Genomic DNA, 14,671 nt, shown 5'->3' on the forward strand with positions numbered 1-14,671 from the left:
TTTTGGGGCAGTCGAGAGGACCTGCTGCCTTCTGCCCCACTTTTTCCGCTCTGGGTCCCACCACTTCTGGGTGTGTGGGGCACCTTGCCCAGGGGCCCACAGAAGCTGTTGTGTCCGCTGTTTCTATTCTATGTTTAAATAAACTCCTTTCCCATGGGCACACTATTTCCAGCATGCTCGCAGGCCCTTCTTTCCCCAGTGGCCCCCTCTGCTCCTCATGTAAATCAACCTTAGAACGAACGCTAAAGTTTGCAGCACTCACTCTTCCAGGACCTTGATTTCCCCTGGCAGCAGCTGCCATTTGATCCCCTGCTTTGGCTTTTGAATGGCGCGCCCTGAGAATGCCAGATGTGGTGAACAAAGGTCTAAAAATAATCCGTCCAGTGATCAGTCCAGGGGAATAGGCGCCTCATGGGAACACGAGACGGGAGAATCTGATCTATTTTTGCACAAGAACGTTCAGCAACCGCTCCAGGCTCCTGGCTGTGGGCTCCAAAGCTTTTTGTGTGTTTGTTTGATTTTTTTTCCCCTCCCAGAAGCTGTACAGCAAAGAGCCGTTTGCTCCAGCAGTCAGCTCTCTCTCTCCCTCTGTCTGATTCGCCGGGCTCCTGGAAAGCTGGGATCCTTATTTCTATTTCTCACCAGGAACATGGAATCCAGCAGCAATGGGCTGGTGCCCACGCTGCATTTCTGTAAAAAGATCTTTGCTGCAGCCTTGTGTATGTCAGTCTTGCTCCCAGAATCGGGCTTGTCCAAGAATCTTTGGAAACGTGCGCTCCATCTGAAACGGACAGAGAAATATGATGTGAGTACCTAGCTGGGGAGGGGAGGGAGCTTTGCGTGTGAACTAGGCAGAGTCGGATGTAATGGTGTGAGTTTTCTATGTCCTTTTAGGATAAGTACGTGAATCCTAAGCTTTTTGGCTACGTCTAGACTACAAGCCTCTTTCAAAAGTGGCTTTTTCGAAAGAATTTTCGAAAAAAGCCCCTTTCGAAAGAGAGCGTCTAGACTACAAGCAGATTTTTTGAAAAAGCAAGCCACTTCTTCGAAAGAGAGTCTAGATGCTTTCTTTCGAAAAAGCACAGTTTGCATTCAATAGCACCTTTTTTCGAAAGAGTACTTTTGAAAAAAAGGCATTATTCCTTGTAAAATGAGGTTTACAGTGATCAAAAAACTGCCGCTTTCATTCGATTTACTTTCAAAAGAACACGGCTGCTGTCTAGATGCAGGCAAAGTTTTTTCAAAAAAACCCTGTAGTCTAGACACACTCTTTCTGTTTGGAAGAGCTCTGGTTCAGGCTTGTGACGCTGTGTTAAACTTTTACCCCAGATCTGCTGCTGCATGAGACAGGCAGAGAAGGGCACACTGTCCACGGAGAAATAAATTTGTAACGCAATAGCTTTGGTCAAAGGAGGAACTCTGCACTGGGAGAGGCCGGAGAAGGGACATGTGAATGGAGAAATGTGGTTGCAAGTGGAAAAACCCATATAAATGTGCATAGAAGTGCTAGCATGAAATACCAAAAGGAAAGTAGCATGGTCTGCTGCTTAATGCAAAAGAAGTGGGAGTCAGAGTTTCGGGGCTATATGCCCAACTCTACCACTGGCGTGGTGCGTAAGATAGGGCAAGTCACGAGCTAGTGACTCGTGTTAGCCATCCACTGTAAAGCGCGGATAATACGTGCCATAATTCACAGGGCAGGTTGAGAGGCTAACTAGTAAAAAATTAAAAGGCCACGCCCTTCCTCTTTCTTTTCTCTTTCCCTCTCCTATTTATTTCCAGTTTTCATATCCTCTACTCATAACTCCAGTCATCTGAAGAAGTGGGCTGTGCCCACGAAAGCTCATGATACCATCTACATGTTTTGTTAGTCTATAAAGTGCTACCAGACCATTTGTTATTTTTTTCTGTAAGGGTGTGTCTAAACTACATGGCTCCATCGATGGAGCCATATAGATTAGGCTGATCGGCAAAGGGAAATGAAGCTGCGATTTAAATAACCGCGGCTTCATTTAAATTTACATGGCTGCCATGCTGAGCCGACAAACAGCTGTTTGTCGGCTCAGCGTGCTAGTCTAGACGCTCCCGCACCAACCTGAAAGCCCTTTATCGACCTCCCCGTTATGCCTCATAGGATGAGGTTTACCGGGGAGGTCGATAAAAGGCTTTCATGTCGACAGGGGAGCGTCCAGACTAGCGCGTTGAGCCAACAAACAGCTGATCAGCTGTTTGTCAGCTCAGAGCATCAACCATGTAAATTTAAATGAAGCCGCAATTATTTAAATTGCGGCTTCATTTCCCTTTGCCAAACAAACACACCTACATGGCTCTGTCGACGGAGCCATGTAGTTTAGACGTACCCTAATAGACTAACTCGGCTACACCTGAAGCATTTAAAGCGGTTGTTACTGCAGGTAGCTCAGGGGAGAATTCATCCGCATGTCTGCCTCTTATAGCATCATCGAAATTCAGGACTGGAGGGGATCTGGTCCAGCCTCCTGGGCTGAGATAGGACCAAAATACCTAGAACCATCCCTGACTACAGGTGTTTGTCTAACCTGTTCTTTAAAACCTCCACTAACAGGGATTCCACAATCTCCCTGGGAACCCTATTCCAGAACTTAGATATCCTTATACTGTAGTTAGAAAGTTACCCCAATCCCAAACCTAAATCTCCCTGGCTGCAGATTAAGCCCATTTCTGTTTGTTTTGCCATCAGTGGACATAGAGAATAATGGATCACTTTCACTATCTTCTTTATAACAGCCTTTAACATATTTGGAGGCAATTCTTAGGTCCTCTTTGTCTCCCCCGCCAAGACTGAATGTGCCCTTTTTTCCCGCCTTTCCTTACAAGTTAAGGTCTTTTAGACCTTTCATAATTTTTGTTGCTCTCCTCTGGACTCTCTCCAATTTGTCCACATCGTTCTTAAAGCGCTGCCCAGAAAAGTTCTCAATACTCCAGTTGTCTCACCAGTGCCAAGTAAAGTGAGACAACTACCTCTGGTGGCCTGCATACCCCTTTTCCACAACTCTGTCCCATTGTTGGCTCATCTCTAATTTGTGGTTGCCCATAATCCCCAGACCCCTTCCTGCAGGTTTACCACCTAGCCCGTTATTCCCCATTTGTGCAGGTGATGTCACTTTCCTGGGTGCAGAACTTGGCGTTTGTCTTTACTGAATTTCATCTTCTTGATTTCAGATCGATCCTCCCATTTTTTTCAAGGTCATTTCAAATTCTAATCCCCTGCCCCCAATGTGCTAGCAGCTCTTCTCAGCTTGGTGTCATCTGCAGATTTTATAAGCATACTCCCCACTCCCTTATTCACATCATTAATGACAATGACAATGTACCAGATGCAGGAAAAGCCCCTGCAAGACTTCACTAGATATACCTCCCGCTCCCCCACCCCAGTGAACTACTCATTGAGTACAAACAAAAAACAGGACTATGTAGCACTTTAAAGACTAACAAGATGGTTTATTAGCTGATGAGCTTTCGTGGGTCAGACCCACTTCCTCAGATCAAATAGTGGAAGAAAATTGTCACAACCATATATACCAAAGGATACAATTTAAAAAAATGAACACATATGAAAAGGACAAATCAAATTTCAGAACAGAAGGGAGATGCGGGGGGGGGGGGGGGTGGAGCTAATGGTATTAGAGGTGATAATTGGGGAAGCTATCTTTGTAATGGGTAAGATACCCGGAGTCTTTGTTGAGACTCACGCGTAGAGTGTCGAATTTTAGCATGAATGACAGTTCAGAGGATTCTCTTTCAAGTGCAGATTTAAAAGGCTTTTGGAGCAGGATGCAGGTAATCAAGTCGTTGAGACAGTGTCCTTTCTGGTTGAAATGGCAAGAAACTGTTTTTTCTTTGTGATCCTGTCTAATATCTGTTTTGTGGGCATTGATCCTTTGGCGAAGTGTCTGAGACGTTTGTCCAATGTACAAAGCAGACGGACACTTACGGCACATGATCGCATAAATTATATTTCTGAATGCACAGGAATATGTGTTCTTGATCTTATAACTCACTTGATTAGGTCCAATAATGGTATCAGCAGAATGAATATGTGGACAAAGCTGGCAAGTCTTTCAGCCAGTTTTGCACCCACCTTATGGAAATTTCCTCCAGACCACATTTCTCTACTTTGCTTATGCGAATGTCCTGTGGAAAGTGAAAGTAGTCTGGACACAGTTTTTTCCAGAAAAAAACACCCCTTCTTTGAAAAACCACGTAAACCTCTTTTGTTTAGGAAGAGCAGGGTTTTTTTTTCTGAAAAAAAAAAATGCTTCCAGACTACTTTCACTTTCAAAGGACCCACTTTCAAAAAAGCAATTGGAAGAAGATATACAAATTCCCGCACAATTTGCATAGCCTCTTTTGAAATTATAACATAGTCTAGACGTGCCCAAACTGTGTCAAAGCCTTACTGTGATGAACATATAGCACAGCTGCAGCTTTGCCCCCAATCCTGTAAGCCAGTCATCCTGTCAAGGAAGGAAATTGGATTGGTTTGGCATGGTTTGTTCTTGAGAGATAAGGCAGGTGAAGTAATGTCTTTTATTGGACCAGCTTCTAATGGTGTAAAAACTAAAGCTAAGGCTGTAGATCAGACTCATTAATCTCTCTGGGTATGTCTACACTACCACCCTAGTTCGAACTAGGGTGGTTAATGTAGGCAACCGAAGTTGCAAATGAAGCCCGGGATTTGAATTTCCCAGGCTTCATTTGCATCTTGCCGGGCGCCGCCATTTTTAAATCCCTGCTAGTTCGGACTCCGTGCCCGCGGCTACACGTGGCACGGAGTAGGTAGTTCGGATTACGCTTCCTATTCCGAACTACCATTACTTCTCATGGAACGAGGTGTACCAGTAGTTCAGAATAGGAAGCCTAATCCGAACTACCTACTCCGTGCCGCGTGTAGCCACGGGCACAGAGTCCGAACTAGCGGGGATTTAAAAATGGCGGCGCCTGGCAAGATGCAAATGAAGCCCGGGAAATTCAAATCCCGGGCTTCATTTGCAACTTCGGTTGCCTACATTAACCACCCTAGTTCGAACGAGGGTGGTAGTGTAGACATACCCTCTGTAAGGGGTCTCTGTGCCACGGGATGGGACAGTGCACCACACCCAGCAGGTGTTTGGGTGACACATGGGTCTTGTGGGCATGGGTCATTGTAGCACAGCTCCGTCTGCCGGTTTTATATCTGTTCTGGCAAGGTCTGGTGGATCTGTGAGTTGGTAACGCTGTGGGAAGCTGGCTTCCAACTATGAGCTTGGCAAGGTTCAGAGATGGGCAACTAAAATGATGAGGGGTTTGGAACGGGTCCCGTATGAGGAGAGATTAAAGAGACTGGGACTTTTCAGCTTGGAAAAGAGGAAACTCGGGGGGATATGATAGAGGTCTATAAAATCATGACTGGTGTGGAGAAAGTGAATAAGAAAAGTTATTTACTTGTTTCCATAATATAAGAACTAAGGGCTACCAAACGAAACTAATAGGCAGCAGGTTTACACCAAATAAAAGGAAGTTCTTCTTCACACAGCGCATAGTCAATCTGTGGAACTCCTTGCCTGAGGAGGTTGTGAAGGCTAGGACTATAACAGGGTTTAAAAGAGAACTAGATACATTCATGGAGGTTAAGTCCATTAATAGCTATTAGCCAGGATTGGTAAGGAATGGTGTCCCTAGCCTCTGTTTGTCAGAGGGTGGGGATGGATGGCAGGAGAGAGATTGCTTGATCATTATCTGTTTGGTTCACTCCCTTTTGGAGACTTGGCATTGGCCACTGTCGGCAGACAGGATACTGGGCTGGATGGACCATTGGTCTCACTTAGTATGGCCATTCTTACGTTCTTAAGGTTGGGGTGTGATTTGAAGGCCTCAAGAGGGGTTCAGGAAAGATTTCTTTCAGGATGCGGCACCCATTGAGTATGGCCGGCAGTTGTTTGTTGATATTCTGTGGGGGTGCCAGTGTGGGTTAGCAGGCAGGGTGATAGGTGACAACTAAAGGTATAGAGTGGGAGGGGGTTTACTTCTGTACTGAAGCTGGTTCTCTCAGGGCACTTGGTGCTTATGTTAAACCATCTGCTCCCCTTTGTATTGAGCTGTGGCACTTCCCAGACCCAGAGAAGAGCTCTGTGTAAGCTCGAAAGCTTGTATCTCCCACCAACTGTCTTCAGTCGCCAACTCCTGGGGGAACTGCCCCTCCTGTCCCCTTCCGGGTCTCCAGGCCTGCGGACACTACAACCGCAGCCTTCCAGTTCTGAGAGGGCGTCCATCAGGATCAGCAGCAGCCATGCTGGCACTGTTCTGGGTACACAGAACAGAAGGGGGTGGGTCTGAGCACGTTTCGGGAGTTCAAAGTGTTCTTCTTCTGGAGCTAAAAGCCACCTCTCGGTATTGCCAAAGGTTCAAAAATGATGAGTCAGGCTCACCCAAAATCATGAGAGCATAGAAACATCATAGATGTGGTGCCTTTAGGAAGCACTAGGCTCACATTGTGAAGTCTTCTTTGCAGCTAGGAGGGCTAGTTTCTTACTTTTTTCTTTGAGAATGAAGGCCGAAACCAACCCATAGCTGCGTGATTCCAGGAGCCCGGGCTACAAGGAAACCAATAATTACCATAAGACTGATGACAAAAAATAAGGAGGGCTGGCAGTACAGTCTTCTAAACAAAAAGAGGGGAGGGAGGAGGACTGTCATTTTTGTAAAAAGGAAATTCTTATTTGAAAATTCAAGGCATGCTATTTAAAGGAGATCTCAGAGAAATCGTTGCTGTTGTTTGTTTAAAGTAGCAAATCAAAACAAATTCAAGTTGACCATGTCCTTTTTAAAGTCAGTATTGCCTAATGCCTTTTGCCTCTTGAATATCTTGGGTCAAAGGCTATGTCAACACAGCAGCGTTATCTTGGAATAACTCACGTTATTCCGAAAAAACATAGTCCATGCCTACACACAAGCAGTTATTTCGACATAATGTCGAAATAATGTTGAGCTGGAGGATGGCTTACTCCGACTCCTGGAACACTCATTGTATGAGGAGATGGGGAAGTCGGGAAAGAGTGCTCTCTCTCGAAATAACTGCTGTGTAGACAGCACCAAAAATCAAAATAAGCTATTTCAACTTAAGCTACCCCATTAGCATAGCTCACCTTGCGTAGCTTATTTCGATTTTAGCCCGGCTGTGTAGACACGCCCAAAATTTCAGCCATTGTTAAGCTGGCATCTGTTGCTGCAAATTCAGGTCTGACGGTTTCCACAGCAGATGCCAAACTTGTTTTATATGTGCACTGTTGGTTCAGGCTACCCGCTACCCCAGAGGAGCACAGGTAGCAGGTTGTGCACACCAAGAAGTTGGACACCGACAGACCTGCTGACAGGGGAGTGGAAGCGGAAGCAGTAACAATGGTGGCCAGAGTCCGAGGTGCTTTACATTGTTGACGGCCGTGTGGCACACTATGGGAAGCACCGAGGGCTGTGGGGGAACACGTGTCGCGTTCCAGGCAGTGCTGAGGGCTTCCTAGTCCCAGCCCCGCCCTTCCACATGAGGCCCCTTCCGGTGGCACAGAGCAGAACCCCAATGCCTTTCCCAGGAGCCTGGTGAGACTGTCAGCCCCGCTGGACACTAACATTAGCAGGCACTATCAGGGACCATGAAGATAAAATTCACAGCCCACAAGGCTGGAAATGACACGTTACGAAGCAGACTGGCTCTGCGCCCGTGACAGGTGTTTTGTGGACTGTGGCGCACGCATCTGATAAGCAAAGGCCCAGTAAGCAGAGATGGATGCAAAATTTCTGCTGTCTTTTCAGGAACATTTTCCAGCAAAATTGTCCGGACAATGCAAAAAATGTTTCATTGTCCAATTTACCTCACTTTCAGGAGTTTAAGAGCCTTCACTGGACTTCAGCAGTCTTATGTGAACATGCAAGGCTGCAAATTATTTTGCAACCGAGAGCAAAGAACAGCTTTGGCTTGCTGAATCTCACAACTGCACTGGAAAAAAATATCTTTAACAACAGTAATAATTCTGCCATGTTGGAAAACCACTGTAAAGTCAAAGTCCGCAATCTTCTGCTTTCCACAGAAATTATGACGCAATGGTCCGGAAAGATAGGATCCTAACTGTTGGTGTTCAGATAGCTTGTTCTATATACAGACAATCCTTTCCCTTAAGGCAGGGTTTCCCAATCTATGGGTTGGGACCCAAATATGGGTCATCATTACATTTCAAAAGGGTCGTCAAGTGTCTCCCCAGGTGGCTCTGCCCCCGTTGCTCCCCCCCCCCCCATTTTTGAATTGCCTTGAGTCACCAAGTCTTCCTGAATTGTCCAAATGGGTCCCCATCTGGAAAAGGTTGGGAACCACTGCCTTAGAGCTATGTCCTTCTCCATGAACTAGATGTACCTGGCCACCAGGTGAATTTGAACCTGGGACCTCTAAAGCTTAGTATAGGAGCCTCTACCCTCTGAGCTAAAAGCCAGCTGACTCCCAGTCCATGCTGTAGAGGTGTCTTGAGTTTAGCTGTTGCTGTGGTCTAGGTGCCACTGCATTGGTCAGTGAACCACACTAGGGGTGTGTCTAGACTACATGCCTCCTTCGACGGAGGCATGTAGATTAGCCAGATCAGAAGAGGGAAATGAAGCCGCGATTAAAATAATCGCGGCTTCATTTAAATTTAAATGGCTGCCCCGATCTGCCGATCAGCTGTTTGTCGGCAGATCGGGGGAGTCTGGACGCGATGCCCCGACAAAGAAGCCTTTCTTCATCGACACAGGTAAACCTGGTTTCACGAGGCTTACCTGTGTCGATGAAGAAAGGCTTCTTTGTCGGGGCATCACGTCCAGACTCCCCCGATCTGCCGACAAACAGCTGATCGGCAGATCGGGGCAGCCATTTAAATTTAAATGAAGCCGCGATTATTTTAATCGCGGCTTCATTTCCCTCTTCCGATCTGGCTAATCTACATGCCTCCGTCGAAGGAGGCATGTAGTCTAGACACACCCCAGGTGTGTGGGTTACATAGACACTTTTCAAAGAACTGTTTTTCTCCCAGCTGCTAATCCAGGTGCTACTGCTCTGGCAAGCTCAGCTTGAATTGCTCAGAAGGGAGAGAACCTGCATTTCTCTTTCCTTTCCCTTGCAAGCTTGAAGAAGGAGCGTTCCAATGTCTGGTTTTCTCCCTTAGCAGAAGTCTTGTCTTGGGGGTGGTCTCTGGTGTGCACCAAATGCACACAAGTCACACAGCGTGGGGAATGTGTAATGCACACACCTGCTGGGTGTGGTGCACTGTCCCCTGTAATAGCGTGTAGATCGCGTACAGTGAGCGAGAACAAGTTTGCTCTACAGCTGTGGCTGAGCGCCAATGAGATTTTAGCTCAAGCGGAAGAGGCTCATGCCCTCCGCTCCAGAGATCCCAGGTTTGGTTCCCCCTCTCGGCGTTACAAATGCTCCTGTGATCTTCCTTAAATCCTCACATACAGAGCTGTCCTTAGCAATGCTGGTGCCCTGCAGCCCAGTACCTGTATTGCCCCCCCCCCCACCATAGGCCGGCCGGCTGGCCCCTTTGTGGGAGCATGGAGGGTGGTGTGAACTGTGGGGTGCAGCATCCGTGCAGAGCAGGGAAGCTCACTTGCAGCCTCAGGAGAGGTGTGTGGGCACTGGCAAGCGGCGGACTGGAGGATTCAAGAGGAGCAGTGGGCAACAGCACCACTAGCCAGAGAGAAGCAGCAGTTTCCCACGGAAAAGGAAAGTGCCGCTTCTCTCCAGCCAGTAGTGCCTTCGCCCGCTGCTCCTCCTGAATCCTCCAGAATTTAGGCTCATGCTGCTCACTGCCCCCTGGTGAACATCAGCTGGGCACAGCCCCTGGGTGGGGAGGCAGCAAGGGGGTGAGGCTGGCCACCAGTACCATGAAATTGGGGGCAAGTTGGTACTCCACATTTCGTGGCACCCTATGCAGCTGCGTAGTTTGCGTATCGATAGGGACGGCCCTGCTCACATCTCATTAACGGTTAACTCGTTGGGGGAGAGAGGAAGAAATGGGACATTGTACTTAGTCCGTAATGTATCGGTGGCTCCCTGCTTAGACCAAGAACAGTGTTTGGAATTCATGCAGGATCGTGCTTCAGGCCCGTTGCTTCTGATGTCAAAGGGAAGGAGTGGATGTATTTGGGACCAAACATTACACGCAGGCCTGCAGACCGGGAGTGGGGTGGGAGGTCCAAAGGGGGCAACTAGAACAATGAAAGAAAGCCAGCCTTGAACTTATAGGATCAGACCCGCAGCTGCTGCAATTGGTGTGGTATTATTGACCTGAATGGTGCTGTGCATATTTACCCCAGATGAGAATCTGGCCCTTAATTGCACTCAACAGGAACTCCAGTTAGAAATATGTCTCACCAGATCCCATTCTGCATTGGAATATCTTTATCTGCAGCAGAAATCTATTTAGATTTCCGTAGCATTCGGGTATCAGAGCATTGTGCAGAGATACAAACTGGTTCTCATTTGCAGACAAGGAAACATCTAAGGCTGGGTGGAATTTTTATGAGGCAGGTCATATCCCTCAGATGTTATTGAAAGTCTTGGACTACAGCGAGTAATTTAGGATAATGAGGCGACATTCCATTTTTTTCTACCCACTATGGACTTGGCTTTCCAGGTTCCTTAGCTGAACTTTTAACTCCCCCCACCCACCCCACACACACACCCTTGTTAACTAGTTCCTGGATGTCTTTAATGCAGATATCACCATTAAAATGGGTTCACGAGTCTACTGTGATAAATAGCAACTTGCCTCCAGGATTGAAAAATATCCTCACATGCAGAAATTTTAAGATGTGCCAGCATTCATAAAATTTAAAAATCCAAGCCATGCTCATAGCCAAAATATAAATCACAGGCAAGCTTTTAAATGGGCACTTGTGGAAACCATTATTTCAAGGCAGCATTCATATGAGACTTTTTAAATGAAGGAATTACTTCCCCACCTTTTTCTTAAAAATCTTATGATACCTAAAGCAGTGACAACATGTTGATTCATTAAAGACTGCAAACATGCTGTAGTGCAGTGAATTTTTAAGTGCCGGGATATCAGAACACTAAGGACATTAAGAAAATGAGAGAACTCAATAAGGAAAAGGCCATGCTGTGAATTCTTGGCCTTAGAACTTTTATTGTTCTCAAAAGGAAGTCACAATCATTATGGTCAACTGTTCATTATGAATTTTGTCCTTTTAATTATTGAATCTTTTGTGAACCAATAATGTTCATTTTCTTTTAAGTAACCATTAGTCATCTCAGAGGGATAACTGTGTTAGTCTGTAAATTTAAAAACAAGCAGTCCTGTGACATTTTTGGGTATGTCTACACTACAGCATTATTTCAAAATAAGTTAATTCGAAATAACGCGTCTACACACAAAATACATTTCGAAATACCACGTCTACACTGAGTGGATATTGAATCACATTTAAGGCTGCTTGGAACCAGTTCCGGCAGGGCATCAGGTCAGAAGTTGTCTTGTGGCCAGGGTGGCCACCCTGGGAAGGCCTGGAGCCCCCCTATTTCAAAATAAGCGGCTACACAGTGCTTATTTAGAAATAGCAGTTTCAAAATTGGCACTATTCCTCGTGGAATGAGGTTTACCAATTTCGAAACAAGCCCTCCGCTATTTCAAATTAATTTTGAAATAACGGAATGGCTGTGTAGACGCTAGGAAAGTTATTTCGAAATAACTGCTGTTATTTCAAAATAACTTTGCTGTGTAGACATACCCTTAGGGCTCGTCTACATTGGCCCCTTTTCTGGAAGGGGCATGTTAATTTCACGAGTCGTAATAGGGAAATCCGCGGGGGATTTAAATATCCCCCGCGGCATTTAAATAAAAATGTCCGCCGCTTTTTTCCGGCTTTTAGAAAAGCCGGAAAAGAGCGTCTACACTGGCCCCCGATCCTCCGGAAAAAGCGCCCTTTTGAAGTAGGAATAAGACCCTCCGGAAAAGGGCGCTTTTTCCGGAGGATCGGGGCCAGTGTAGACGCTCTTTTCCGGCTTTTCTAAAAGCCGGAAAAAAGCGGCGGACATTTTTATTTAAATGCCGCGGGGGATATTTAAATCCCCCGCGGATTTCCCTATTATGACTCGTGAAATTAACATGCCCCTTCCGGAAAAGGGGCCAATGTAGACGTAGCCTTAGAGACTAACCAAATTATATAGAATCATGAGCTTTCGTGGGCAAAACCCACTCCATCTGATGAACTCTAGTGGAAATAACAGAAAACAAGAGATATAGGCTATGTCTACACAATCAGACACAATAGCTGACATTATTCTGAAATAACAGTCCATGTCTACACTATAAGCAGTTATTTTGACATAATGTCAAAATAATGTCAAACTGGAGGACTTCTTATTCCGACTCCTGTAACCTTCATTGTATGAGAAGTAAGGGAAGTCAGAGGAAGAGTGCTCTACCTTGGACTTCCTGCTGTGTAGACAGCGCCAAAAGCTGTAATAAACTATTTTGACTTCAGCTATGCAATTGACATAACTCAATTTCGTAGCTTATTTCAGGTTTGGCTGAAGAAGCAGAAGTAGTACCTGTCAGTTGTAGGACCATAATAATGAGGCTAATTAAGTAGGCTGGATATGTCCCATACATAGCTTTTGATGTGGAAATGCAGGTGTCAATGGCAGGAGAAAACTGGCTTTGTAATGCACCAAACAGTTAATGCCTTTGTTCAAGCCCAGGGTAAGGGTGTCAAATCTGTGTAGATGATTTCTGGTTCTGCAGACTCTCTCTGTAATTGGTTAGTGAAATTCCTTTGCAGAAGAATGGCTACTTTTAAATCCATAATTAGTCATCTGCATTTGCTAAATATTTTGGGCCAGCACATTTCAGACTATGGGTTAAGTGACAATAGCATTGGAAGTAGGAGAATAACAAATAATGCACTTCTGAAATGAATGCTTTGATGAACAACATTTTCAGTGATATCCAGTGTTTGGATTGGACGATGAATTATAAATAGACGTGGTGCAAAAGAAGAAAAAATATGTTGTGATTTTTTTTGCAGAAAACTCTCATTTTCCAAAATTCAAATTTGAATTTTTTTTATTTTTTTTTAAATTCAAAACTTCAAAATTGGAAGTTAGTGTTCCGAGCAGTTCTACTGCTGGTTAAAAATGGGAGGGAGAGAAACTGGGGACATCATTGTGAACAGCTTTCTTTTTGTGGTTGCATTTGTCATTTGGTTTTTTGATGTTGGGTTGTTTTTCTGTTTGTTTTTTGGAGAGGGTTTTTTTTTTGTTTTTTACATTTTGAAAAAATGTAAAATATTGATTTAAAGAAAAATCAAAGAGTTCTCATGGTTAATAATGTGGCCCATCAATTTACAGGGAGAGATTCTGATGGCCTTCCTCATTTGAGCAGCATCTTCTTCCATGTGTAGCGTGAATGTGTTAAATACATGGACTGCTAGTGGAATAAGGTGATAGATAACAGTGTGACTATATCTCGGAATACGTCTACATTGCAACACTATTCTGAAATAACTTAGTCTGCATCTACACATCAGGCAGTTATTTCGAAATAGTGTCAAAATATTGTCAAGCTGGAGGACTTCTTACTCCAACTCCTGTAACCCTCATTGTACGAGGAATAAGAGAAGTCGGAGGAAGAGTGCTCTATTTCAAAATAAGTGCTGTGTAGACGCTTCCTATTTTGAAATACGCTATTTTGAAATAAGATTCACAATTGACGTAGCTCAATTTGCGAAGCTTGTTTCGAGTTAAGCCCTGCAGTGTAGATACATCCTCAGGCTATGTCTACACTATAGCCTTTTCCACAAAAACATATGCAAATGAGGTGATGCCTGGAATATCGCTGCACCTCATTTGCATAACTAATGAGGCTCCATTTTTGCGCAAGAGGCTTTTGCGCAAAAACTGAGCCTCATTAATTATGCAAATGAGGTGCAGCGATATTCTATACTTTGCCTCATTTGCATATGTTTTTGCAAAAAAGGCTATCGTGTGGACATAGCCTCAGTGTCTTCATTTGTGCAAATACTGGTGAATTAGGTTTTTCCCCTCACTTCTCAACACATTAAACACCAACCATCAACTCTATCTTCCCTATCACACCCCAGGATCTACAAACTCCAACTGTTTATTTATTTATAACCTGGATGGGCTTATACTACAGTTTCTATGTAATATATTGGCCGAATCTCCATCAAAAGGCATTTCAGCCATCTGGGAATGTTCACCATTATTAAGGGTGGTTTTCATCATTGCACAAATATATGAGATTGGATTAATAAAGAAATATTCTATTCTTACTGTATGTTATGTATGATCCATTGCAAAGAAAGTGGAGGTAAAACCTATCCTGTCACCATTACAAATAAAATACACCATTACCCCTTATCCTGTCAAACTGAATTACATCAATTTTCTATTAAATGAGCTATTAGTCATTCCTAATTGCATTTTTAAATAACTGATTATGGCCCAGTCATTCATAACTGCAAGGCCATGTAGTAGCAGCAGCCAGTCCGAAAGTTAACAGTTAATATTTGTGCCCTATCTCATAACAGTTGCAAAATGAGGCCACCTGTTGGACTCTAAAATTATTACCATGAAGCCCCAGAATCTTGC

General features: G+C 44.7%; 1 protein-coding gene across 2 annotated transcripts in view; it reads left to right on the forward strand.

The window, feature by feature from the left end:
- Positions 1 to 270: 270 nt before the first annotated feature.
- WFDC1 (WAP four-disulfide core domain 1) overlaps positions 271 to 14,671 on the forward strand; it is a 38,239-nt gene continuing 23,838 nt past the window's right edge. The window contains exon 1 of one of the 2 annotated variants that reach the window (XM_075939984.2): positions 271 to 805. In XM_075939984.2, coding sequence (XP_075796099.1) covers positions 326 to 805 — 480 coding nt within the window. In that variant the 5' untranslated portion in view covers positions 271 to 325. The remainder of the gene's footprint in view (positions 806 to 14,671) is intronic. The other variant, XM_006134873.5, reaches the window with a different exon arrangement.

Source organism: Pelodiscus sinensis, chromosome 12 (assembly GCF_052426305.1).
Source record: "Pelodiscus sinensis isolate ZL-2025 chromosome 12, ASM5242630v1, whole genome shotgun sequence".
Lineage (NCBI taxonomy): Eukaryota > Metazoa > Chordata > Testudines > Trionychidae > Pelodiscus > Pelodiscus sinensis.